The sequence below is a fragment of the Heteronotia binoei genome, chromosome 18 (genome assembly GCF_032191835.1).
Source record: "Heteronotia binoei isolate CCM8104 ecotype False Entrance Well chromosome 18, APGP_CSIRO_Hbin_v1, whole genome shotgun sequence".
Lineage (NCBI taxonomy): Eukaryota > Metazoa > Chordata > Lepidosauria > Squamata > Gekkonidae > Heteronotia > Heteronotia binoei.
The window spans coordinates 34,207,751-34,233,909 of record NC_083240.1 but is presented as its reverse complement, the minus strand read 5'-3'; the positions used below and the strand labels follow the sequence as shown (position 1 = coordinate 34,233,909).

The following is a 26,159-nucleotide window of genomic DNA, read 5'->3' as shown; positions in this document are numbered from 1 at the left end:
ACAGAGATGGTTTACTGGCAACTCAACAACTGAGCAAACAAAATTTTTTAAATACTTGGGGATCACTTTTAATCACAAGTTAAGTTGGGTTTCACATCGTGACAACACCGTCAACTTGGCTAAATGTTCGGCTGCTCAAATGAAACAGTTTTTCTTTGCAAGGGGCAGCCAATTAGTTCCAGCAGCAATTAAGGTGTTCAAAGCTAAAACGCTAGCCCAAATTCTCTATGGTATCCCCATATGGATCTCAGCATTTACCAGGAAAATGGAGGGCATTCAAGCCTCATTCTTTAGACAAATTCTTGGTATGCCAAAATGTGTGTCCTACTTTGCTCTCTGCCTTCTTGATTGTATGAAAAGGGACCCGTATATTTCATCCTGGACAGCAGTGCTTATGTCCAAACTTAACCAGTTGGGGATAGAGGTTGATGATTTTTTTACTTCTGATGAGTCATATATCTTCAGGGGGAAAAAAGAGAAAGATTCCCCTTCCCTTAAGGCAGGGGTGGCCAAACTGTGACTCAGGAGCCACATGTGGCTCTTTCACACATATTTTCTTGGAGCCCCTACCATCCTGCTGACCGGCTTGGAGAAGGCATTTGTCTCTTTAAATCATTTCCCCAAACCAAGACAGGTAGCAGCTTAGATAATGCCTTTAAAGTTGCTTTCTTTCCACCTCCACCTCCCCCTATCTATTAACCTTCCTTCCTTCTTGTCTTGTGGCTCTTAAATATCTGACATTCATGTCTTGCGGCTCTCAAACATCTGATGTTTATTTTATTTGGCTTTTACATTAAGCAAGTTTGGCCACCTTTGCCTTAAGGGAAGTAGGCGCCGAGGTCTTGAGGTGTGCCTTAAGTCGGCTTAGGAAGCAACAGGTCTGAATTCTGCTGGTTCCAGCCGCGTTAAAGTGGTTGGTTCCTGCCTTCCGCTCCCTCCCCCCACCCCCCAGTTCCCGCAGCTGCCATTGGTGCCCTTTCCCCGCTTGCAGACAGCCTGAATCCTGTTTGCCATCAACCCACTACAGTAGAGGTGTTGAACCCATTTGTTATGAGGGCTGGATGTGACATAAATGAAATCCTGTTGGGCCGGGCCATGTATGTACCTATTCAGGGGTTGTTTTGTAGAAAAATAAGTGGTGGAGCTCATCCAGGGATTGTTATGCGGCTGCAATACTATTCAATGGACAAGGTGGTGGAACTCTCAGAAGGAGGTGGAACTCTCAGCATGGCTCAGGAGCTGCGCTCCTGTGAGCTCCCACTGAATCTGAGGCCCGTACGTATTTAAGATTAGGTAACAGAGATATAAACTTTACAAAGGACACAGACAAACACAATTAAATATATATATAGGTGCTTTCTTTGCATTTCTCCCATGGGATCTAGGGAACTGGACAAAGGAAACTGTGGCTCTTTCCTTCCTTCCCCAGAGGACTGGTAGGGTTGTGGGAGAGCCTCAGCCAATAGAAGGAAGAGAGGCTTCGCTCAGTAGCTTTGCTGTATGAGTGAGAGAGCCTGGAAAAACAAGCTCTGCCTCCCCACCCCTTCCTCCCCAAGGGAGGACCCTCAGCCAACAAAGAAAGCAGAGGTTTTCTTCTGTTGTTCCTATGCGATTGAACAAGCCTTGCATAGCAAGCTGTTATGCAGAAGGAAGCAAGAGAAAGGGAGAAGGAGGCAGCTGACAGCCAGTTGCTCGGAGGCCTGATTTGGCCCCCAGACTGCATGTCTGACACCCCCTTACTACGGCATGTGGCGGCTGATGGAAACTAAACAATAGCCGCCCTGTCTCTATGGCTCCGCCCTCGCGCCTAGAGCGGCCGTGCAAAGGACGGCGGGAGCTGGAGCCGCCGCGCGGCGGATTGTGGGAGGCCACGGCCGCTGTGGCCTTGCAGTCTCCGGCTCCATTCGTTCTCTCAGAGCCGCGACCGGCTCGGCGGCCGAGTCGATGTCGGCCTGCGCGGTGGCGGCTGCCGCACGGGGTCGCTACTTGGCAGCGGCGGCGCTGAGCAGGGCCAGGGCCGCCTCGGCGTCCTCGCTGCCCTGGGGGGGTCTTCGCACGGCGGTGGGGGCAGCAGGGCCATGGGCGGGTCCTGCCCCGAGGCGCCTCCTGTCTTCCCGGTGAGTGGCCTGGCTTCGCTCCCTACGGAAAGGGCTGCTGTGCCCCGTTGGTATTGTCTGGAGACTGGCGGTGCTGCTTTCCTCAGCCATCCCTTCCTTCATGTAATTGTGGGGTCTGCTGTTGTGCACTTCATTTGGCCCCTATAAAAGAGAGCAGTTCGTACTGATCAACTGAAGGTCAAGGACTACGACTACAGCTGGGAGTGTGTGTGGGACGGCGGGGTGGGGGGGAATGATAAAGGTTTATGAATTTATTCATGGGTGGAGAGAGCTGAACATATGTTCATATGAGAGCCAGTTTGGTGTAGTGGCTAAGTGTGCAGACTCTTATCTGGGAGAACCGGGTTTGATTCCCCACTTCTCCACTTGCACCTGCTGGAATGGCCTTGGGTTAGCCATAGCTCTGGCAGAGGTTGTCCTGCTGTGAGAGCGCTCTCAGCCCCACCCACCTCACAGGGTGTCTGTTGTGGGGGAGGAAGGTAAAGGAGATTGTGAGCCACTCAGACTCTTCGGAGTGGAGGACGGGATATAAATCCAATATCTTCTTCGTCGTCGTCTTCTGAACATATGAAGCTGCCTTATACTGAATCAGACCCTTGTTCCATCAAAACCAGTATCGTCTACTCAGACTGGCAGTGGCTCTCCAGGGTCTCAAGCTGAGGATTTTTGCACCTATTTTGACCGGTTTTAGTTGGAAATGGTGGGGATTGAACCTGGCACCTTCGTACCGAGCAGATGCTCTACCACTGAGCCCCCATCCCTCAAACATGAAACTGCCTTCTACTGAATCAGACCCTTGTTCCATCATAGTCAGTATTGTCTACTCAGACTGGCAACGGCTCTCCAGGGTCTCAGGTAGAGGTTTTTCACACCTATTTGCCTGGACCCTTTTTAGTTGGAGGTGCCTGGGATTGAACCTGGGACCTTCTGCTTACCAAGCAGATGCTCTGTCACTGAGACACCATCCCTCCTCTTCTCGAGTTGACAAAGAAACTCAAGGGCATTCAATAAAGCTGATGGGCAGTAGGTTCAGTATGGACAAAAGGAAATACTGCTTTACACTGAGAGTGATTAGAATGTGGGATTTGCTGCCAGAGGATGTCATGATGGCTCAGGAGTAAACAGCTTTAAAAGGGGATTAGATAGATTCATGAGGGCTAAGTCTATCAGTGGCCATGGTGACGGAGCGGAACCTTGACATTCAGTGGTACAAAGCCTCTGCATCCCAAGCCAGGAGGCAACATCAGAGGAAAGCCTTGGCCTCTGTGCTCTTTTGTTGGCTGTCCAGAGGAACTGGTTGGCCAGTGTGTGAGACAGAATGTTGGGCTAGATGGACTTTTAATCTGATCTAGCAAGGCTCTTCTAATGTTCTTATATAAGGATCTTCTGCTGGCTTAAGTAGATAGCTTGGCTAAGCCCAATGCCCTGCTTCCAGTAGTGATCGCTTAGATGCTCCCCTGGGAACCCTGCACATGGGGCAGGAAAGGAGTATCCCTCCATATTGTTGGCAACCAGCATTGGGCATTTTGGGTGCTTCTGAGCTTGAAGGAGCTATTTGGCTTTGGTGGCAAAGATGTGTCATAGACCTAGCGTTTGAATTTACCTGCTTCTTCTAAATAGGCATCTAAGCTAGTGGTCCCTGTGATGGTCCCTAGCTTTGCATAGAACTGTGGCTAAATAGTTGTCTTCATTCAACATGACCTCCTCTTTGGTGAGAGAATGGAGCCTATATACAAGGGAAAAGGCCGTCTGCCAGGCTTGTGACTGAACAGTAGCCTGAAAGTTGTATTTGGATCTTGAACGGACGTTCAGACTCTTCTCTACTTAACCACATAGTGACTCTCATGTGTTTCTTTGCTGTGTTTCCGCCCACCCAGGAACCGTCCTGAAGGCAAAGTACTGGAGACAGTGGGTGTATTTGAAGTGCCAAAACAGAATGGCAAATATGAAACGGGGCAGGTAAGGGCCTGGGGTCAACAGATAGGCTCCAAAATGAGATTGGGTAAGGGGATAATAGTGTCACTTGAGGGTGTGTGTGTGGAGGGGAAGGCTCCAAAATGAGATTGGGTAGGGGGGTAATATAGTGTCACTTGAGGGCGTGTGTGTGGAGGGAGAATGCTTTTCCTGCACATATTTGTGGTCTCTGGCCATGACTCCTAGCAGTACTTTCAGGATCCCCTTGTTTGATGTCCCTTTCCCAGTTGGCATTGTGAGGGGAAGGCCCGTCCCCCCCTCCCCTGGCTATGCACTGCCAGTGCCTAGGCACTTATAAATCATAGCGACAGTTACCTCTAAGCAGTCAGGTCTCATCAGTCAAACCCATATCATTTTGGTGTGTCGCAAACATTCTAATGGTAATTCACCAAAGCAGTTGAGGGCTGGTGTCCAAGGAGACTTTTTGAAAACTACTTGCATGGACTGCTTTGCAATTTCACCAAAGTTGTCTTTTTTCTCCTTAATGTTGGATTTTCTTTTAATACAGCAAAAACATTTGGGGAGGGGTTCAGTCCACGTGTGCCTTGTCCTGATCCTCTTCCTCTCTCTTTCAGTTATTCCTCCACAGTGTATTTGGATATCGGGGAATAGTTCTGTTTCCTTGGCAAGCTAGGTTGTATGATCGAGACATTACTTCTCCTGTGCCTGAAAAGTAAGTGTTTGGGGAAGAGTTGGATGCATCCATGCACTTTATTGCTGAAAAGGTGCAGGAACTTTGCGGAAAGCATGGGAAAGGCAGTTCACAGTACCTTAGCTGTGCAGATGCTTCATTGGCATGAGGTCAAAAATGTTTCCTCAGTAGACCATTTAGAATAAAACCTTGACAAATAACAATTTATTAAATGCCCATTTAATGTTGGAGGAAAGCATGTATACACTCTTAGCAGTTGATGATTTTTAAAAAATTTTCAGTGGTATACATTGTTTTTAGGTGTGTGAAAGTTGCTGGGTTTTATTTAAAGATTTTTGAGGTGGTTTTGTAACGTGGTTGTTTCCCACCTCCTGTTTCAAATATGAAGGAAAGTTCAGTTTTACAAAGTGTGTCCTTGCCCTGCTCTCTGGACTTGCTCATTAACCCTGCAGATGACATATCCTGGAGTCTGAGGGTCCACCAAGGTGATACAATGGTGTGCTGCCAACGGGACTTTTGACTTACAAATTTTGGGGGGTGTGGATTTAATGTGGGTGGAAACCTCAATTTCAGGACAGAAACTGAAGCTTCTTAGTGGGTGCTTTCCCTAGAAAAGTGGAGACACTGCTCTGTGCCACCCGGAGACTGTCTGGCCACACTTGTCAGTTTGAAAAGGAAGCTGGCTGCTGTAGGGGCATTCACAGGGAAGCCTGTAAGCTGTGATATCCTTCTGCTCAGGGGTGAGAATTCAGCTGGCCACGGATCCAAAGAAGTGAAGGGGAAGACACATACCTACTACCAAGTGCTCATAGATGCTCGTGACTGCCCCCATATAGTGAGTGCTTCTCTTCTACTGAGCTGATGTTTTGTGATGGTTTGAATGGATGGTTGAGGGATTGCTTTACTAGTAGGAGTTTTTTCCTTCTGTGTCTCCAATTTGATATGCTTTATGACTTTTTAAAGGGAATTTGACTGGATTGGGTGGGTTAATTTTTTCTTTAGTTGTGAACTGTCCTGTACACCCATATAGGGTAGAAATACTCTTGTTGCCCGATCCGCAGAACATAGTTGTGAGAAGTCTTTGGACTTACTTAGCCTTCAAAATTCTACCCACTCCTGCCCCTTTGGACCACTTTTTTTTTTTTGTTAGACTCTTTGTGGTTATGAATCCATTTTTAATATCTAATTTAATTTTAAAATAATAGCTGCTACCATGTGTGTTATGGGATAGAGATAACAGTGACACTGGTGTGATCATGGACCAAAAAAAAAATCTTTGCCAAGGGGCTGAAATCCAAGACTGTTTTTTTCCCTTGTAAACACTGTTCTCATTTTTGTCCCTCAGTCCCAGAGATCCCAGACAGAAGCTGTGACTTTCTTAGCAAACCATGATGACAGCAGAGCCCTCTATGCAATACCAGGTGAGTAAGTGGCCATTCTGGGTAGAGAGGCCTCAGGGATGTACCTCTGCACTTTCAGCTTATGCTTCTGCACCCTCAAGCTGTCTTTCAAGAGCTCAGTCAAGGATCCAGACCTGTACAATTAAACAAAATCCTAACCACTGTGACTGAACATTAAAGGCCTGTAAGACACAAGAGGTAAATGATCCCAATATTATTTGGGGAGCAGCACTGATAAGTATAATATGATCTGGGTAAGTGAGTATCATAATCAAAACATCTTATATGTAATCCCAAACTGAGCTGTAGAGTGTGGATCAATAGATCTGCAAAATGGAGCTAGGAAGATGCAGGGGGGATTTCTCTACAAACCTGAAGAAAGCCCAAATTTGCAAGACATAGAACTGCTGTTTTCAGTGGTGCCCCTCTGTTGTCCATAGTACAGGCTTACAGGAATGAGTCTGAAGAGAGAATGGAGAAAGATGCAGACAGCTGGAGAAGATGCTTGTGCAGGCATGCAAGTCCACAGTACTTGCAAGCTGGGAATTGGCTTTTTATGAGCCTATGCTGTGGATTGTGTCAATCAGATGTATGGTTTTATTTATTAACATTGTTGTGATCTGTTTTTCTCCCAGGACTTGACTATGTAAGCCATGAAGACATCCTTCCATACACATCCACGGATCAAGTGCCCATCCAGCATGAGCTGTTTGAACGGTTCCTCATGTATGATCAGACAAAAGGTAACTCCTTGTTCTGGGGGAAACTGCCAAAATCCATGACAAGAATGTTTAGAACAGGACACTGGGCTTGCTGTGAGTGCATTCCGGGAGGAAGAGGGTAGCTCCCCCCAGTGGCTAACTAAGCAGCCATCCTGTTTCTTCTTGCAAGGACTTTGAAATGTCCTTGAGGTGCTCTGGTAACTGTCCAGCTAACGTGCCTAAAATTGACCTAAAGCATGACAGTGAGAGTGTAAGGGTTTGCTTGGCATAAAGCTGACTTTAGCCCTGGAGGGCAGAATAAAGAAAATGCTGCCCCTCCCCCCACAAAAGCCCAAAATGAATGAGACGGGATGCCTTCCTTTTTGCCTGAAGAGATGGAACACACTCCGTAGAGCCTGTGTTCCATATGCCTTTAATGGAGGAAGCGAAATATCCTGGAAAGGGAGATTGGGACAGCTCTCTCTTCTTCAGCGGGTTTTTCTGGATACAGCATTGGTTCGTAAGATGTTGTGCTCACGTGCATCATAGTGTTAGGCCATGATAGAAGCTGAGCTCCCAAGTCCCAGCCCTGCAGATGCCCGCTCCTAGAGACATTGTAGTGTCTCCTGGAATCAGGTGGATGGCAGCACTGTCTGTCATGGGCCTAGCCTGCCAGTGACATGGGAAGAAGTGACCTAGAGCACCACAGTAAAGGTTAAATGCTCTCTTGGAGGTTCTCAGCTAATAGCAGTCCAGCAAGGAAGCTGGCTGGTTTTTTGGGTTGCCTTTCTCATCTCTCTTCCTAACCTCCACCTTAGATTCGGTGGGGGAAAGAAGGGAAACATCATTCTACTTGATGGCTGTACTAGGAGAAGCTGTTGGGGAAAAAACTGATGATGGAAAGATGAGAAGGGAACTCTTAGTCCTTCACTTTACCCTGGAGGAGATGCTCTTTTCACTGGTGGAGGACAGAATAGCAAACTCTTGCTTTCTTCTTTATAAAGCTGGATGTCATGCCCAAGGGGGAGCATTTGCAGCATGCCATAACATCTTCTGTGCTGAAGTAGTTTTCCTTGGGACATCTTTTGCAGTTCCACCCTTTGTGGCGAGAGATACACTGTGTGCTTGGCAGGAGAAAAACCATCCCTGGTTGGAACTCTCCGACGTGCACCGGGAAACCACCGAAAACATCCGTGTCACTGTCATCCCTTTCTACATGGGCATGCGAGTAAGTGCTGGGCTTGACATCAATTGGTTGTTCTTCTAGGCTTCATTATAGACGTTTACATGTTTGAGACTGAAAACTCGCCAACTTTTCAGCCATGGATCCCACGCTCTGGCACAATCAGGTGGTAGAGTTAGGTTGCAAAGGCATTACAAGAGGAGAGCTTCTCTACAGACTTTGTAACTGTATAGAAGTGGAAGGTACTGGCCTGTTTCCAGTTTGGGCAGGCTAACAAGGCTGGCAAAATGAAGGACTGAAAGAGAAGTTTGTGACTCCTTGCACTGCCAGAGAGCCTGCACTGACTCTTCCCTTATCTGGCCAAGGGTTGCAAGAAGATAAGGATTGTTCTACTTGTAACAGTGTGAGATTCTCACAGGCCACTGTTGTGACCTTGGAAGCATATTGGTTCCTTATTGTTGGCATTCTCTTGCTGTACATGGAGCAGTTCTGGCTAGAGAATAATATTTTGCATGTCTCCCCACAGATGTGGGATTTGCAAGTCCCTTGGGAGTAGCACAGTCTGCTTGTGGTGGTCCTTGTCTCAGCAGCTGAGGTACTCTGGCCTGGGGATTAACGTATGACAGAAGTCTTTTCTCTTTCTTTACAGGAAGCCCAGAATTCTCACGTCTACTGGGTGAGTCTCCTTCTTAACAGTCCTTCTGTACTGACCTCAGGCCAAGAGGAGCAGGGAAGGACATTTCCGATTGTTCCGTGAAGCCTTGGCTCTGGTTCCCACGGTGATTCCGCCCCTTCTCTGTCTTTCAGTGGCGCTACTGTATCCGCCTGGAGAATCTGGACAACGAAGTGGTGCAGCTCCGTGAAAGGCACTGGCGGATATTCAGCTTGTCTGGCACACTGGAGACTGTCCGTGGTCGGGGTGTAGTGGGCCGAGTAAGTATGAGAGAGAACAGGCTGTCTGTAGTAAGGAGGGGGCCTCCTTCCCTTATAAGGGTGCAGCTAATCCTCAGTGCCTCTTGTTATCAGCCAAGCCCTGGCAGCCCTCCGAGGTTTCTGTGGCAGAATTTCTTTTGGGGTTGGTTCTCTTAAGAAATTGGCCATAAGGGGTCCAGCACTTAGCTATCCAGCACTATCAAGCACTTAAGCTGAGAGAGCTACTAGAAAAGTAGGTTAGAGGTAAAAGTTATCTGAGGGCAATCTTAGCCTTAAAAAGATTGATTTGGCAGCATAATTATTGATGTTAAAAGGTACGAGAACAATCAGAGCAGGGGTGGCCAAGGGTAGCTCTCCAGATGTTTTTGCCTACAACTCCCATCAGCCCCAGCCATTGGCCATGCTGGTTGGGGCTGATGGGAGTTGTAGGCTAAAAGACATCTGGAGAGCTACCCTTGGCCACCCCTGAGACAGAGTAAAGATACCCAGTCCATTGGCAGAGGGTGAATGGCTAATGCAGCTGGTGAATCTGGAATGTAGATGGCGCATATGATAAGATAGTGATACCTGTTTCCGGGGGTGGGGGGGGACTCTTTATAAACCCAGGGATTTTGTGAAAAAGCTGCTGAGTTGTGTCAGAGACAGAAGGCTGTCTCTGTGCTGGTCAAGCCAAGAAAATTAGGTTAGAGGCTTCTAACCAAAAAAAAAATGTAGACTAACAGGGTGTAGTCCCTGGAATAGGGACTTAGACTTTTCATAGAATTAATGCTTTAGCGGGTATCATGCTTGACTATAGAATGATGCTTGGCTATAGAACTGAGACTGAATTATAATTGTATAACTGTATGAGCAAATGTACTAACGTTATCTATTGTTTTGCCTTTCTAACTATATTTTAAGCATACTGTCTGTGAAGGAGAAGCTTGGAGTCTAATAAAGTTTATCTGGGTAGCCTGGAAACCTAATATATTCATATGTATGAGTGCCAGAAAGCTGCAGGTTGTTTGGGTTACTGAGGGTACAAAAAGGTGTACAAGAGTAAATCCCGCCTCAGCTTCCTTAGCTGTTTTAATTCTTTTGGGGGGGTTGGAATGTATTTGTTCATAGATGCAATGACCTCTGTGCTTTGGGAAGGCTGTGGAAAGGGAAGGGTCATGATTGACAGCAGCGACTCATTTCCCTTGGCAGGAAGATCCTGTGTGGCGTTCACCCATTCTGGCCATCTGTAATCGTGCTTTGTCTCTCCACAGGAGCCGGTCCTGTCCAAAGAGCAGCCAGCGTTCCAGTACAGCAGCCACGTCTCTTTGCAGGCATCCAGTGGCCACATGTGGTACGGAACTGGTGAATGAGAATACACACCCTGGGAACCCCTAGGAACTGTAGAAAGCAGGGCTCCTGGGTGATGAGCCTCCCAGGAGCGTGGGAGCATGTGATCAGGGCTGGCCTCTCTGGTGCCTTGGGTCCCCAGTAGGAACAGCTTTGCTTCTTTCTCCTCTATAGCATCAAGTTGCTAACAATTACCAGCACTAGCCGTTAAGAGTCACTGTGGTCAGGAGAGGGAGCTTTTCCACATTCTTTGTCAGAATGCTGAAGGAGGAGGAGGTGCTGGGTGTGGGGAGGTCATCTCTGTCGCTGCCGTTCCCCCTGGTTTCTGGAACATTTACTACTGTGATCTGCCAGGCCTTCACTCTGCTTTCTGCTTGGCTCCCCAGGGGCACTTTCCGCTTTGAACGGCCTGATGGCTCTCATTTTGATGTCCGGATCCCACCCTTCTCTCTGGAAAGCAACAAGGACGAGAAGACGCCTCCTTCTGGTCTCCATTGGTAGAGCAGTCCTCAGGAAACCAGACGCCCTAGGGAAACTCCCTCCCCCCCCCCCCACTTCAAAAGCTGAAAAGGAGTGTTTTAAAAAAACTGTTTTAATTTGCTCTTCCCCTTGTTTTTTTTTCTCTTTGATCAGCTGCTGAGAGATTAATAGGGTGATTGGAGGGCAAGAAGAGTTGGGAGCTTTTAAATTCGACTCACGGGAGCTATGAGGCACTGTCAACCCTTTCTGCACCTTTTCATGCCTGTAAGAGTGCAGGATGGGGGGTACCTAGACAACCAAGCTGCTGCCGATGGAGCCCTGAAGGCCTGCTGGCTGTGAACCATTGGGAATGTGAAGCACCCCCCTCCCCCTGAAATGAAGACATCCTCCTCAGCTGTGGGCCAGTCTTCCTTCCCAGCCCCCAAACTTTACCGTCTTCCCCAGCAGTACTATTTTTAGCTTCCACTCACTCTGACAGAGGTTGTCTCACACACAAGGTTGGAAGCGGGATGTGATAGGAGTGGGGAAATACCCCCCTGCCATCGCATCTGTCACCCAGGACTGCCAAGCTGGAGCACCCACCTCAGATACTGGGTACTCTTTTGTCTGGAGCCCCCTGCTGTTTGAGGTGGGTTGTCCCTCCTGCTGAAATAGCAAAAGTTGGTTCGTTTCCAGAGTAACGAGCTGCCAGCTCCTGACGTTCAGGGCTGGGCCACTTGCTTTGGTAGCTCTGGGTCAGTGTGTGGCATCTCCTGCCTCAGTGTTGTGTCAGTCCATTCGCTGGCTTTGCCTCTTTAGGCAGAGCATACATTGGCGTTTAATACATAAGGCAGGAGTTGAGGGCAAGGCAAACTGGATTTCAGTGTCCGGGGGGGGACTTGCTGTTGCAGTTTCTTGCTTTTAAAGCAGAATGCTCTCCCTAGATGCAGAGTTACCGTTTCCCTCTCACCTGTTTGTTGGGTCCCTGGAACAGGCAGAGAATGGTGTCATCCAGTGGAAGGGCAGTTGCTTTAAGATGCAAAGGCAGAAGATGTTCACACTAGGAGCAGTTTGGCCTCTAAGTAAGCAGAGAGTCAGATGAGCTTTGGGTTATGAGCTCCTTCAGCTAGCTTTCCTTACCAGAGTACATATTTTTTCACACAGTCAAATTCAGATACCTTCAACAACACAGCTGGTTCTTTGGTGATTCTGTTGCAACTACCGCAAATGCCAAAGTGGTTGTAACAGGCAAGGGTGTTGCCCAGTGATGCAAGTTAGCTGTAGCAACGCTATTCCCCCTGCCCCAGGTTTCCACTATGCTGCCGTGTCTGCCAACCACCTTTTAAAAAACCAGCTCGGGCTCAGAACTGGAAGAGTAGCACACACTTCTGAGAAAGATTTTCCCTTCCTGTTTGTGGTCATTGAGCAAGGCAGCAGTGGGAATGGGGGCGCATTCGTAGACGGAGTGCTAAGGGGAATGGTTCTTTGGGGTGGGTCTGGGAGTTCGTTGCTTTCTCAGATGCTTCTTGTGGGCCATTTTCCCTGGAAGGGGCAAGCCCTCGTACTGTGCATTGGAGCTCTGAGGCTTTTGCAGTGTCTGGCTTCATGTAAATAACTGTAAAAAAAGATCACTATTCAATAAATGTGGTTGAAGTAACCCGCGTGCCTTGATATTACGGATGCATCTGACCACCAGTTTCCCTGGAATTGCCCTTTGCAAGGCTGCAGCTCTGGTTAAGGAAAAGATCAAACTGCTTGAAGAAGAGGGACTGTTAGGACATTGCGATAAGAAAATGGAATCAGAACACGTGTTGAAGGCCTTATTCCATTTCTTTCTTTGTGGTGTGCCAATGTGCAGGTGCTTTTCAGAGACCTCTCTGATATGCTGAATCCGAAACTTGATAGAGAGCGAAGGAGGTGCTGGGGGAGGGGGTGGAGAAATTGGCAGCTCTCACTGGTCTGATGAAGCTTTGGACTATGTAGCTCAGTGGTAGTGCAACTATTTTGCGTGCAGAAATTCCCTGGATCAATTCCCAGGGTCTTCAGTTAAAAAAGGACCAGTCTGAGTAGACAATAATGTGAAAGACCTTGTCTGAAATCCTGGAGAGCTGTTGCCAGTCTGAGTAGACAATGCTGTGATGAACCAAAGGTCTGAATCAGTATAAGGCAGTTTCATGTGTGTGTGTGTCACATGTGAGATGAGAACATTGACAGAAATAAACATGAATTCAATTACATGGATGGGCAGATTTCATTTCACAAGGGGGCTTCATGGATAAGGTGGTGTTTGAGGAGGAATTAAATGGTATAGCGACTCCAGTGAGGGAATTGTAGGCTGAAGCAGCAACAGCAAGGCTGAAAAGATGGAATCATTTTAGGGGAGCAAAAGGAGAGTGAGGATGAGGTTAGAGAATTCCTGGAGATATGGGGGTGCAGCCTTGGGAGGGACCTTAGTGGAGTATTATATCATGAAGTTTGTTCTCAGTTGCTGCAATTTCCTCCAGGGGAACTGATTTCTAGTCTGAATGCAAGTTACCACTTTGGGGGATCTACAGGGCCCACCTAGCAGTTGGGAGTTGGGACAGAGCAAAGAGGTTGGAACAGAGCCCTGTGGTGCAGAGTGGTAAAGCTGCAATACTGTAGTCCAAGCTCTCTGCTCATGACCTGAGTTCAATCCCAACGGAAGCTGGGTTCAGGTAGCCAGCTCCAGGTTAACTCAGCCTTCTATCCTTCCGAGGTCGGACAAATGAGTACCCAGCTTGTTTGGGGGTAAAGTGTAAATGACTGGGGAAGGCAAGGGCAAACCACCCCGTAAAAAGCCTGCCGTGAAAACGTCGTGATGCGACGTCATCCCAGAGTCGGAAACGGCTGGTGCTTGCACGGGGGACTACCATTACCTTTTTTTTAAAAGGAGGGCAAATGTGAGAGCAAGGCGTCCATGCTGGGGCGAAATGAGGCTGCAAAAAGGGCTTTAGCTCTGGCCTTCGCACCTTGCTTGGGCCCCCTCCCGCACCCCTGCTCCTTTTTAGCCGTGAGCGAGCAGAAGGCCGCCCAGAACCGCGAGAACCGCCCGGCGCGTGAAGCCGCCCCTTCCGGTTCGTGACCCGGAAGTCCTGCAAGGCCTGCGAGCGAAGCATGGCTGTCCCGAAGGATGCGGGCGGCGGAGGCGCCCACCGGGCCGGGGCCCTGAAGCAGCAGAACAAACCGCACAAAGCCGGCAGGCATCGCCGGAACAGCGCCCGGAGGCACGACGGTGAGCGCGCTAGGGGATGGGGGCATGCAGACGGCGTCTCGCTTTTCCCTTCTCGGAGGAAGGCTGCAGCCGCGGCGTGGACGACGGGCGCGGAGTCTCCGTGCAGAATTAATCAAGTCCCGGAGGGTGACAGGGATGGACCCGGTTGGCGCCTTCTGTGCCTCACCTTGATGGGTCTCTAGAAGCTTCCCGGGCGGGGAGGAGTTAGAAGCTTTCGGTTTGGGACAGCGACGAAACTGTTCCCCCCACCTGAAAGTCTAAGAGACTTTTCTCTTATATTCTTATTTAGCCACAGTGTGTGTTTATCTATAATATGAGCGTGTGTGTATGTGTGTGTGTATACACACACACACATATTGGCCACTGTGTGACACAGAGTGTTGGACTGGATGACCATTGGCCTGATCCAACATGGCTTCTCTAATGTTATGTTCTTATGTTCCCTGTCTAACAAGCGATAAAGTTTTGTAAAGGGCCTTTAGACTGAAGAGGAGGGTCATAAGCAGTGTTCCTTCTAAGATGAGTTAGCGTGAGCTGGCTCACAGATTTTTAGCCTCCAGCTCACACATTTTTGTCTTCGCTCAGGAAGGATGACCCCAGAGCATGCTAATTTATGCAGTAGCTCACAACTTTAATGTCAGTAACTCACAACTTTAATGCCAGTAGCTCACAAAGTAGAATTTTTGCTCAGAAGACTTCAGCTTACATTGGCCGTAAGGGTGATGTGGGTTCCAGTTATGCAAGCATTTTCAGCAGGTCTGTGAAGTCTCTCGAAAGGCCTTTGGGGCAGTAGGCAGAAAAGTTGTAGGGCTTTATTTATTTATTTATTTTATCTGAGATTTATATCCAGCCCTTCCCACTAGGTGGCTCAGGGCGGCTTACAACATGTAAAACTAACATAAAATATAAAATTAAGCATTAAATTAGCATTTCATAATTTATAGTTATTTGAACTGGCATCGTCTATCTTCAAATGCATTTTTTCCCCTTTCCTAGTCGGGGTCTCTGTCAAAACCCTCAGCTGCCAAAAGCGCCGAAACTTGGCCAAGTTGGATCGCAAGCATCGGGCGTTGCAGCTCCGTCAGCAGTCCAAGGAGGCGGTGAGCTTAGCAATGGGCATGGGAGGCAAGAGGAGCTAAAGCTACTTGCTGCTTTGAGGAAGGACAAAAAGGACTCATCTTTTCCCCCCCTTGTGGCTGTAGGTGCTGGCAGAGAAGCGAAACTTAGGCCACAAGGATGGGCCACCACGCCTGGTGGTTGTGGTCCCACTGCATGCTAACGTTAACAGCCAAAGCGTCTTGCACCTGTTTCAAAGCAGCGAGGCTTCTGCTGCGCACCAGACCGAGAGGGGCCTCCCAGGCTTTGTTTTCCTGTGTCCCCGCTCTAAATTGCGATGGCAGTTTGTGGTAGCTGACAGAGGTGAGGACATCTTCACAGACAGATTCAGCTGTCCGTAGACATACTTGGGGTATGTTCCATCGTCAGTGCAATTTTTATTTTTCTAGGGAACCTTCTTGCTGTTCTGGACCTTGCTAAGGTCGCCGACACCCTTCTTTTTGTGCTGGATCCACTGGAAGGTTGGGATGCCGCTGGCAATTACTGCCTTTCCTGCATATTTGCACAGGGGCTTCCCAGCTATGGTGAGTGTGACCAATACCTTCCCCCCCAATGTATTGGTTGGTGAACTTTGGCTAATGTGGATTTCTTATAGCATGTAATAGGGTGGGTCTGCCTTGATGACCAGGAAAAACCCCTGCAGTGTAGACCTGTTGATGGGCAGTTGAGGTGAATTGGCAAAGCTTCTCCAAGACTTGTTAGTGGCTTTCACGAGGAGTAGATCTATCACTAGCTGTAGGCCAGTAGTGCTAAACGAAGCTAACATGTTTAGAGACACTGAACCTCTGAACACCAAACAGCGAGGATAGAGAGGACCAGAACATAATACATGAAGCTGCCTTATACTGAATCAGACCCTCGGTCCATCGAAGTCAGTATTGTCTGCTCAGACTGGCAGCAGCTCTCCAGGGTCTCAAGCTGAGGTTTTTCATGCCTATTTGCCTGGACCCTTTTTAGTTGGAGGAGAGCCAGTTTGGTGTAGTGGTTAAGTGTGCGGACTCTTATCTGGAAGAACTTGGTTTGATTCCCCACTCCTCCACTTGCACCTCACAGGGTATCTGTTGTGGGGAAGGAAGATAAAAGAGATTGTGAGCTGCTCTGAGACTCTTCAGAGTGGAGGGCGGGATATAAATCCAATATCTTCATCATCTTCTTCTTCTTGGAGATGCCAGGGATTGAACCTGGGACTTTCTGCTTACCAAGCAGATGTGCTACCACTGAGCCACCGTTCCTCCCCACCAGTTTATGCACTTCTGTTTTGGCTGGTCTGGAATGAAAGCAAGAGGCTATATGGAGTACCTGCTCTGATCGAACAAGACTGTGCTTGTTTTGCACTGACTGTCTTAGGCAGAATGATTGGAAGGGATGGCAGTGGACTTCTAAGGAACGTTATGAGGGTGTTAAGCTTTTGTATGGCATTTCCTGCCATACTGTGTGTTGAGTCTGCTCTGCTGCGGGGAATTTGCCTAGGTTCTCTTGGCTTCAGCACTGCTTTGTCAAGGCCCAAACTTGTCGTCTCTGTGCTGTCCGTAGGCCTTGCTGCTCAGGGTCTTGCTGACCAACCGCTGAAGAAGCAAATTGACTTGCAGAAAAAACTGAGGAAGATTACTGAGAAGAGATTCCCCGAGGCCAAGCTCTTTCCCCTCAACACAGAACAGGAGTCTGTGCTCCTGCTGCGTCACCTCGCCACCCAGAAACAGCGGCACCTGGCATTTCGGGACCGACGAGCACACCTGCTGGCTGATGCTGTGGAATTTGTTCCTGGGCCAGGCGGTGCTTTAGTGGGGACTCTGAAAGTGTCCGGCTACGTGAGAGGGCGGAGCTTGAACGTAAACAGTTTGGTGCATATTGTGGGCCACGGGGACTTTCAAATGAGCCAGGTGGATGCCACTCCAGAGCCATTTGGACGGAACCTGAGAGCTGCTAAAGGGCAACCTAGAAGAGGCCAAGGTGTGCAGATACAGGTGAGTTCTGTTGCCTTGCTGGAAAACTGTGACCGAGGGAGGAATTATGTGTCTAAAAGGTCAGAGGAGGACTGCCATCTCCGGTGAGTTAGAAAACTCTTCCCTCTGGCTCTCAAGTGGCAGCACTGATGCTTCTGTCTCTTGCTTCCTAGGATGACCCTTTCGGTGAAGTGGCTGAGATGGAGGAGGATGTGCAGGTCCTAATGAGGGCCAATCCTTGCAAGCAGGAGTCGCTGCAGTCAGAGATTGTCCCTGATCCCATGGATGGAGAGCAGACTTGGCCCACCGCAGAAGAGCTAAGTGAGGCAGCAGGTGAAGTCTGGGTGGCTTGGAGGGATGACCCTTCTGTGCTTTCTTCCCTTCTTTGTTTTGGCCAACTCTGTCTTATTTGGGGAAATGGTGTCTGTCTGCATGTGTCTCACCCAACTCTCTCCTAAGGCTTCCCAGTAGCAAGTGAAAGTAATAGATGTGCCACGCAAGACGTTAGAGCAGCGCAGATGTGGCCAGACTTGTTTAACATAAGAGCTACATAGAATCTACATCCGATGTTTGAGAGCAACAAGACATGAACATTTGCTTGTAGGTAGGAAGGAAGGAAAATAGATGGGGAGGAGGGGAGAGGTGGAAAGAAAACAAATTTAATATTAAATGCATTCTCCAAGCTGCCAGCTGGCTTGGATTGGAGAAGTGATTTTAAAAGAGAAATGCCTTCTCCAAGCTGACCAATGGGGCAGTGGGAGCTTTGAGATTCACACAATATATCTGAAAGAACCATATGTGGCTCCAGAGCCACAGTTTGGCCACCCCTGGTATAGACAATAGTGTGGAATTGTTTTCTGTTGCCCCAGAAGGTAGGACCAGAACCAGTGGGTTGACATTAAATCAGAGGCGATTCCAGGTCAGCATTAGGAAGCACTCCCTGACAGAGCAGTTCCTCGGGAACGGGCTTCCTCGGGAGGTGATGGGCTCTCCTTCCTTGGAAGTTTTAAAACAGAGGCTAGATGGCCATCTGACAGCAATGAAGATCCTGTGAATGTAGGGGGAGGCATTTGTGAATTTCCTGCCTTGATAACCCTGGGGGTCCCTTCCAACTCTATGATTCTTCTGGATTGGCACTTGTGTTTATGGATGCCTACTTGTATTGCATCCTTTCAAGAATGCAGTGTACAATGCTGTAGGTCCAAGGACTTAGCTCCACTTCTTTGCTGTTAAAGAGGAGGCTTGGCCCTGATGGTGAGCGTTCTGTGTTTGATATTGACTGGCCTTCTCCCATACCCCTGTAGAATCCTTCAAGCGGACCAAGAAGATGTCCAAGAAGGTCCCCAAAGGCACATCTGCCTATCAGGCCACCTGGATTGTAGATGAGCAAGAAAGTGGGAGCGGCAGCGATGATGAAGAGCACGATGAGGCAGACGGGATGGAGGAAGAGATTTTTATGGAAGAGGCCGTCTCCCAGGTAACAGAGCTGGTGGATGAAAACAACTCCTGGTTTCAGGGCTTCCTAGTTAGAATGTGTACAGGACATCAGATGGCTGTAATTGCTGTCTGGGGGGCTTTAGAGGTCAGGAGAGAACAAAGCAAGGGAAAGACTAGACCAGGGGTGGCCAAACTTGCTAAAGGTAAGAGCCACATAGAATAAACGTCAGATGTTTGAGAGCCACAAGGAAGGAAGGAAGGCAAATAGATAGGGGGGAGAGGTGGAAAGAAAGCAATTTTAACTTTAAATGAATTCTCCTAGCCGGTTGGTGAGGTGGTGGGGGCTTAAAGAGCCACACAATATATGTGAAAGAGCCACATGTGGTCCCTGAGCCGCAGTTTGGCCACTCCTGGACTACACCTATGATGAAGCAACTGGAGGCACAGCACAAATCAAGTACGCTGATCTGGGAATGCAGCAAATGTTAGCTTGGTTACTGGCTCCCTTCCCCAAGCCTAGGAGGAGAGGAGGCATTGCTCTGGGTCCTGCAGATGATTCCTGTTGATGACACACCTGGAGGGGGGGCACTGAGAGAAAAGGCCTTCTCAATTGTAGCCCCCCCAGTGGTGGAACCAATTGCCAGAGGAGGTGCGGGCCTTGCGGAGCCTTGCCCAGTTCCGCAGGGCCTGCAAGCCTACTGTTTTCCAGATGGCCTATAAGAAGAAGGAATCTATTGTAGAAGGAATACCGTCGCCACGGAAAAACTGTAAGATGCGTAACATCAAAATTTTAGCACCAAACCAACTTAAGATGGTTTTAATGTATGACTTATAATACATGATTTATAATGTCTGATTTATAATATGTATGTATGATTTATAATATGCATTGTTTTATTGTTCAAGTGTTTTTATGTTGTGAGCCGCCCTGAGCCTGCTTCGGCGGGGAGGGCAGGATATAAATTAAATATTATTATTATTATTATTAAAGCAAAGGGGTGGTGGGACATCACATGGCAAGGCTGCAGGAGACTGGACTTCTGTCCCATCTTGTCAACTTAGGTTGGCCCTATATTCCATGTCAGCTGACCCCATACTGCTGCTGTTTTTGTGTCCCAGGATGGAAGCAGCAGTGACGAGGAGGAGGAAGCAGCTACAGAGGATGAAGAGTGCGAGTCCATGGTGCTGCCAGAGGATGTTGAGAAGATGGATGAAGAGGAGGCAGCGCTGGAGAAGTACCAGCGGGAGAGACAGGAAGAGATGTTTCCAGATGAAGTGGATACTCCCCGGGATGTGGCAGCCAGGATCCGGTAAGAGCACTGCTTCCCTCTGGAAAGGGAAAGGCACGGAGTTAAAAGGGAGCACAGAGCTTGCAACTCTTATCATGCAAGGTCAAGCAGCCAGGATATAGCTCTTGTTGGGTAGGCAGGTCCTGGTGTGTGGGAGCTCCTTCCCCATCCTCCTTTGAATTGTTTGTACGAATGTGCCGTGAGCAGACGTAGGATGCTGAAACAATGGGCTGACCCAATCCTAAGACTCCCAACTCATTGCAGGAGATGCAGTCAGTATCCCATGACCACTCTGCAGAGGAAAAATAGGTGGCAGATGCCTCCCAACTCAGCACCGGAGAGCATAGCTATCGCCTTGGAACTGGTAGCAAGCCTCCTGCAAGCCACCAAGCGTAGGGCAGTATGCAAACACTGCTGTGACAGGCAGGCAGAGGCTGCCAACTGGTGTACAATAATGTAGCCACTTCCCACTGGTATTGGCAACCTCATGGGGTGTTGAAGCTGTACACGCACTAGGTACAGAGGAGGGCAGAGACGGACCATTGCAGCAGTCTCCGTTGAGGCAGGGCCCCCTTTCCCCTTCTTATTTGTGTAAGTTGCTTTGTCCTTGCCCCCACCCCATTGGGGAAGGCGATTGTGTCTTGACAGACTATTTTTAAGGGTCTCAAGAGCAGTAGTGTTAGATGCGTACAGCAGCAGTGTTTATGCACAGTGTGCTCTTTCTGCGGCCCCTCTGTTACCAGTTTCCCGATTCATGCTTCATGTTATCAAAGATTTCAGGTTTTCACGGCTGGTAACATCATTAGGGTTTGTAGAATCTTTTGGGCTCAAGTGCCGTGTTCTACTGGAGAAAGTTTTCCTTCCAGACGTTTCGTTCTCAGCTGCGGAGAACATCCTCAGTGGCGTTGCAGCCGGAGCAGGCGCTCTGACCTTCTTGGCTGCTGTGCATTGAGTGAGATGCAATGCACAGCACTCAATGCAATGCACTCAGTGCACAGCACGAAACGTCTGGAAGGAAAACTTTCTCCAGTAGAACACGGCACTTGAGTCCAAAAGATTCTACAAACCCTAATCATGCTTCATGTGCGCAGGACGCTCACCGGAGTGATTTGTCCCCTTGCCACATGTATCTTGGCTGGAGCTGATGTAGTAGTTTGGAGGACTGTGATTGGGTGCAGCCATAGTTGGTATCTTAAGGTGCATTCATGGGGGGGGGACATTATTTTTTCCTGCATGTGGCCCCTTGTGAGATGTTTTTGATGGTGTAATATTGTGCTGGCATTGGGGATCTTCCTGGAGTTGGAGAGCATGTTGAAGCCCTGCTTTATGGCACACCCTTGACACTGTTGTGATTCTACTCCAGCATAGGGGTTAAGCCAGTGATGTGCAAATGAGGTTTGCAACCAGTATTGAGATACTTTGGGGTAGGGCGAAGTTGGCATCCGAGTTGATTGGAGACTGCGCTTAAAGATCATGCTGTAAAGCATGGGATGAGCTTGATGGTCTCTGATCTCTGAAAACCATTTTGGTGTCGTCGTTAGGAGTGGCAGACTCTAATCTGGATAATCAGGTTTGATTCCCACTCCTCCATGTACAGCTGCTGGGTGACCTTGGGTCAGTCACAGTTCTCTCAGAGCTGTTCTTTCAGGAGTAGTTCTTGAAAGAGCTCTCTCAGCCCCATCTATCCCATAGGGTATTTGTTTGGGGAGAGGAAAGGAAGGAGATTGTAAGCCACTCTGAGTGAAAGGCGAGATATAAAACCATTCTCTTCCTCTTCTCCAGCTTCCAGAAATACAGAGGACTGAAAAGCTTCCGGACATCCCCCTGGGACCCCAATGAGAATCTGCCCAGGGACTATGCCCGGATCTTCCAGTTCCAGGATTTCTTCCAGACAAGGAAGCACGTCTTTCGACAGCTGCAGAAGGAGGAGGAGGATGGAGTGGCGGTAGGTGCTTCCTTTCTCAGTGCAGCTGTATTGCACACCTGTCCCTTCCCCTCCCCAGATCCGAAGAGGGTAGCTATTATTCTACGTTGACCACTGTATTGAAAAGAGAGGAAAGAGGTTCAATTTGGATGCAACACCCTGCTTGAGCAACTGGTAACAAAGATAGGGTTGGCCACCTCGGTGCAATGCCTGCACTGAGACTTGAGACTAGAGAAGAGGTGGAATCCTTGCCTCTCCCACAACCAAGAAACTCTGAGCAGATTATGCAAAATGGGAAAAGTAAACTAGTCCGGTCTGCAGAATTCAGATTAAAGGGTTTCTCTTTGGGCCTTCAGCATGCTACCAAGGTTTTGTTTCCGAGGCACTTGAAGAGAACCTGTTGAGGTGTGCTACCTTTCAGGGCCTCCTCCTCATCTGTGCTTGCCCTGGCGTCTTTTAGAGGAGGGGGAGGGCTTCAAATGCCTGGACTGATGCTTCACGCATTGAACCAACTTCTTAAGGAAATTAAAGAGGGTTTGCTCCTTCTGCTGCTGAACAGAGACTTTCTCACTTGTCCTCCTCCTCCGTTAGCAGCAAACCCTCTCAAGCAGGCACTGTCTCCCTTCCCTGTATTTGCTGCTTTCCCTGCAGTTAAGTGCAACTTTCCTTCCAGGATGCCATCATGTCTCCTTTACCTGTCTGCCCTTTCCCCAGGTTGGTCGCTATGTGACACTTCACGTTTGCAATGTTCCGGTCTCTGTCATGGAGGGTTTCCAACAGCAGCTGCCTCTCGTGCTCTATGTACTGCTACCTCATGAGCAAAAGGTGAATTGGGGAGACAAGTGGTGTGTTTGCGTAGCGATGGGGAGGTGAATTGTGCCTCCTTTCTACATGTAAGAGGGGGAAAGCCAGTGATGAGTTTTCACCGCAATGTCTGAACCTGTCCGATGCATCCTGACGAGCCTTTGGTAACCTGAGGTTCCCCTGCAGAGGTATGCGTTGGAGTCACTGTGCCACCTCGCTGGTGGCAGGGGCTCAGGCTTCCTTCTGGTTTCCCCTCCCACTTGCAGATGTCGGTGCTGAATTTACTGGTCAGACGCTTCGTAGGCTACACTGAGCCCATTCAGGCTAAAGAAGAGGTGATCGTTCATTGCGGATTCCGCCGCTTCCAGACCGTACCACTTTATTCCCAGCACACCACAGGTGGGGGTGTTTTTTGCCCTGTAGCCCAAGATTCTGGTTGGAGGCCTCTGCATTTAGGAGGGAGGGAAAATGTTTCTGTGATGAAAGAGCCTGTAACTCATTGCCGAAGGTCACAGACTTGATCTTCAGTAGCCAAGGGTAGCAGGACTAGGAGGGACCTCTGTCTGAGAGCACAATGTACTGCTTGGTCTACTTCAGCTGCAGGAATAGGAGGCTGGCCCATGAGGACTGTGCCAAGTTGGGAATTACGGTCTGGGAGCAAAGGCAGTGACTGAGGGCATGTTTGCATTGCAATTGGAAAAGCAGCTCACACAAAGTGTGTTTGACTTGAAGGCACCTGTGCAAGCATTCCTATCACCCTTCCCTGAAGCTGAACTAAAAGGGGGCCTTGGCTTGCAGGATGGCTGCAGGGTCTAAACACATCATTTTCTTCCCTTAGCATCCAAGCACAAGCTGATGCGGTTTCTACCAGCCGACAGCACCACCATGGCTACCATTTATGGCCCCATCACTTTCCCGTCAGCTTCTGTGTTGCTGTTCAAGCAGAAGAGTGACGGTAAGTCAGGGATGCTTGAGGGTTGGTTTTCTTCACAGGTGGTCTTACCGTTTCTGGCTCTAGCATGCTGCAAAGCCAGAGGACTGAAAGGCCACATGGTGGAGGGATCAGAGTAGCGGTCTTGGGCCTGGAGGCCATGAAGTTCATTGGACTGGATGAGCCATTGGCCTGATCCAACATGGCTTCTCTTATGTTCTTATGATTTGACTGCTTCCAGGTGTATCCGACCAGTGTCTCTCTCCCCATCTGTTATTTCCCCCCACCCCAGCATAGTACCTTCACCTGATAGACATTTTTCAGTACCTTGGGCCGAAAAAAATTTGATCATTCCTCAGCTTCTATAAAATTGCTTTCAGATTTGTACTGGGAAATGTTGAACTCACACCATGGATTGTATCTGGCTAGTTCTACCTTTCTTTCCATGTTGAACAGCTTGCTGAAAAAGTAGCTTATACAATGAATAAATTCCAACTGTGTAATACTATAATAGAAGAGCCTCGTGGCTCAGAGTGGTAAGTTGCAGCCCAAACTCTGCTCACGATCTGAGTTTGATCCCGGCGGAAGTGTTGTGATGCAACGCCGCCCCAGAGTCAGAAACGACTGGTGCTTGCACAGGAGACTACCTTTACCTTTAGTACTGTAATGAAATGTTTTTCATCACAGGAAAGTACAGTGTTTCTGTGTCATTATCAAATCATAATTACTACAGGGAATAACATGACTGTCAACAAGGAGAGTGTCAGTTAAGCTTGTACATCCAAAGGGCTAAATTCCAATGTCCTACATATGAAAAAAGTTCCAGTTGCACCAAAAGCTGCAGTGAATCTCCCAAGGGTTGACAACGATGGGTGATGCTGCTCCCAGATCTGGTCAGTATTTCCAAACTTCCTCAGGCCCGGAACATCATTACCTTAACTGGAATTAATACGAAGTACAAATCGTAAATCAAGTCAACAGTCGTTCAAACACTTCTGTTGCTGGTATAGCCTCTCGATGTGCTTCAGTGTGATTAAAACATTTCATTATAGTGCTATGCAGTTGGAATTTCTTCATTGTATTGGCTGTTCACAAAAGTCGCTCGCACATGCAGCCAGCAAAGGTAAAGCCTACTGTGAAAACTCTTCAGACTGTCGCTGGCCTAATGAATTCTGCTCAGTAGTCTAGAACCGTCTGTTTTTCTTCTTAGGATCACATGACCTCCTGGCCACAGGCTCCCTCCACAGCGTTGACCCCAGCAGGGTGATCGTGAAGCGGGTGGTGCTCAGTGGCCACCCTTTCAAGATCCACAGGAAGATGGCTGTTGTGCGCTACATGTTCTTCAACAGAGGTAAAGGTCCTGAGGGAGATTTCCCCAGGGGCCCACAGTGCACCCTTGGGCTGTGCAGCACAGCTCTTGAGAAAACGTCTCTTTCGGTCAGCAGGCGGGGCGCAGTCCATGTGCTTCTCTTGGTTGACCTCAAGCAGCTGTGGAAGCAAAATTTGGGGGACGGTGGCTCCGTGGTAGAGCATCTGCTTGGGAAGCAGAAGGTCCCAGGTTCAATCCCTGGCATCTCCATAAAAGGGTCCAGGCAAATAGGTGTGAAAAACCTCAGCTTGAGACCCTTGAGAGCCGCTGCCAGTCTGAGAAGACAATACTGACTTTGATGGACTGAGGGTCTGATTCAGTATAAGGCAGCTTCATATGTTCATATGTTCAAAATCCATTCCCCACCCCACATACACACCCACCAGTCTGTCACCCCTTTGAGAGGGTAGCCATGGAGTAAAAGGTCAGTTCTTTTAGCATAAGGCTAATAAAACTTCATGAAACCCTTCAATGTTCAGAGGAATGTGGGGTCCTGATGGGAGACAACCCCTGGGGTCAGTTAGGATGATGACAAAGGAAAAATTTTTAACATTATTGTCTTTTCTGGAAGAAGCATCAGGGCAGGAAGGACAAAGTTACTCTCTGAACTTATGCGGGTTGGGTAGTGAGGTTCTGTCCACACATGCATGTATGTAGCCTGTGCAGCTGCAGAGCATGAAAAGCTGCATCCCGGAACACACTAAACGGCGGTATCTAATGATGTGCATGTTATTTGCTTCCATCTCGTTCTTCTCTCTGTCTGCAGAGGACGTGTTGTGGTTTAAGCCGGTAGCGCTCCGGACCAAGTGGGGTCGGCGGGGGCACATCAAAGAGCCCGTGGGTAAGTGGGCTGGGGCAATGGTGTGGTTTTAAGTTGGTAGATCTGCTCTCTGGTTACTCAGTAGGCAGTTCATAAACTTTCTTCTCTGCTGCCAGGTACCCACGGCATGATGAAATGCCAGTTCGACGGACAGCTGAAGTCCCAGGACACAGTGCTGATGACGTTGTACAAGCGGATCTTCCCCAAGTGGATATATAAGGCCAATCTTCCTGAACTGGGCAGGATTGGGGGGAGTGCCCTTTGCGAAGAGGAGGAAATGGACTAGAAACAGCCTGGCTTTATTTGTACCTTTATCATGGAGGGAAGCTTGAAAGAAGCGTTGCTCTCGGGTAGTCCTGAGAAGTCTTGAGCCGCATACATTCTGCCCTTGGAAGAACTGGGTGTGAAGGGAGAAGCCCTTTTCGTTCAGTGCTTCTGAGGACCTGGCTCCCTCCTGCGGCTGCCTTAACACCAGTTCAGTGAATAAAAATTTCTCATGTACCTGCTTTGTGTATCAAATCTGTGTTC

The 26,159-nt window shown here is 48.7% G+C and overlaps 2 protein-coding genes across 2 annotated transcripts; both read left to right on the top strand.

Moving 5' to 3' along the window:
- Positions 1-1,819: 1,819 nt before the first annotated feature.
- POLDIP2 (DNA polymerase delta interacting protein 2) lies at positions 1,820-12,402 on the top strand. Its single transcript, XM_060259254.1, has 11 exons — positions 1,820-2,117; positions 3,995-4,076; positions 4,667-4,764; positions 5,482-5,578; positions 6,089-6,164; positions 6,779-6,886; positions 7,936-8,072; positions 8,677-8,703; positions 8,835-8,960; positions 10,211-10,290; positions 10,673-12,402. Exons 1-11 carry the CDS (start codon positions 1,945-1,947, stop codon positions 10,785-10,787), a joined length of 1,119 nt encoding a protein of 372 aa, XP_060115237.1. The 5' UTR covers positions 1,820-1,944; the 3' UTR covers positions 10,788-12,402.
- A 1,404-nt stretch (positions 12,403-13,806) lies between these two features.
- Positions 13,807-26,132, top strand: TSR1 (TSR1 ribosome maturation factor). The gene is made up of 15 exons (XM_060258725.1): positions 13,807-13,998; positions 14,995-15,098; positions 15,201-15,417; positions 15,504-15,638; positions 16,648-17,078; positions 17,231-17,390; positions 18,362-18,534; positions 19,614-19,804; positions 21,566-21,728; positions 22,422-22,532; positions 22,778-22,910; positions 23,350-23,466; positions 24,653-24,793; positions 25,578-25,652; positions 25,748-26,132. Exons 1-15 carry the CDS (start codon positions 13,881-13,883, stop codon positions 25,915-25,917), a joined length of 2,439 nt encoding a protein of 812 aa, XP_060114708.1. The 5' UTR covers positions 13,807-13,880; the 3' UTR covers positions 25,918-26,132.
- Positions 26,133-26,159: the final 27 nt, after the last annotated feature.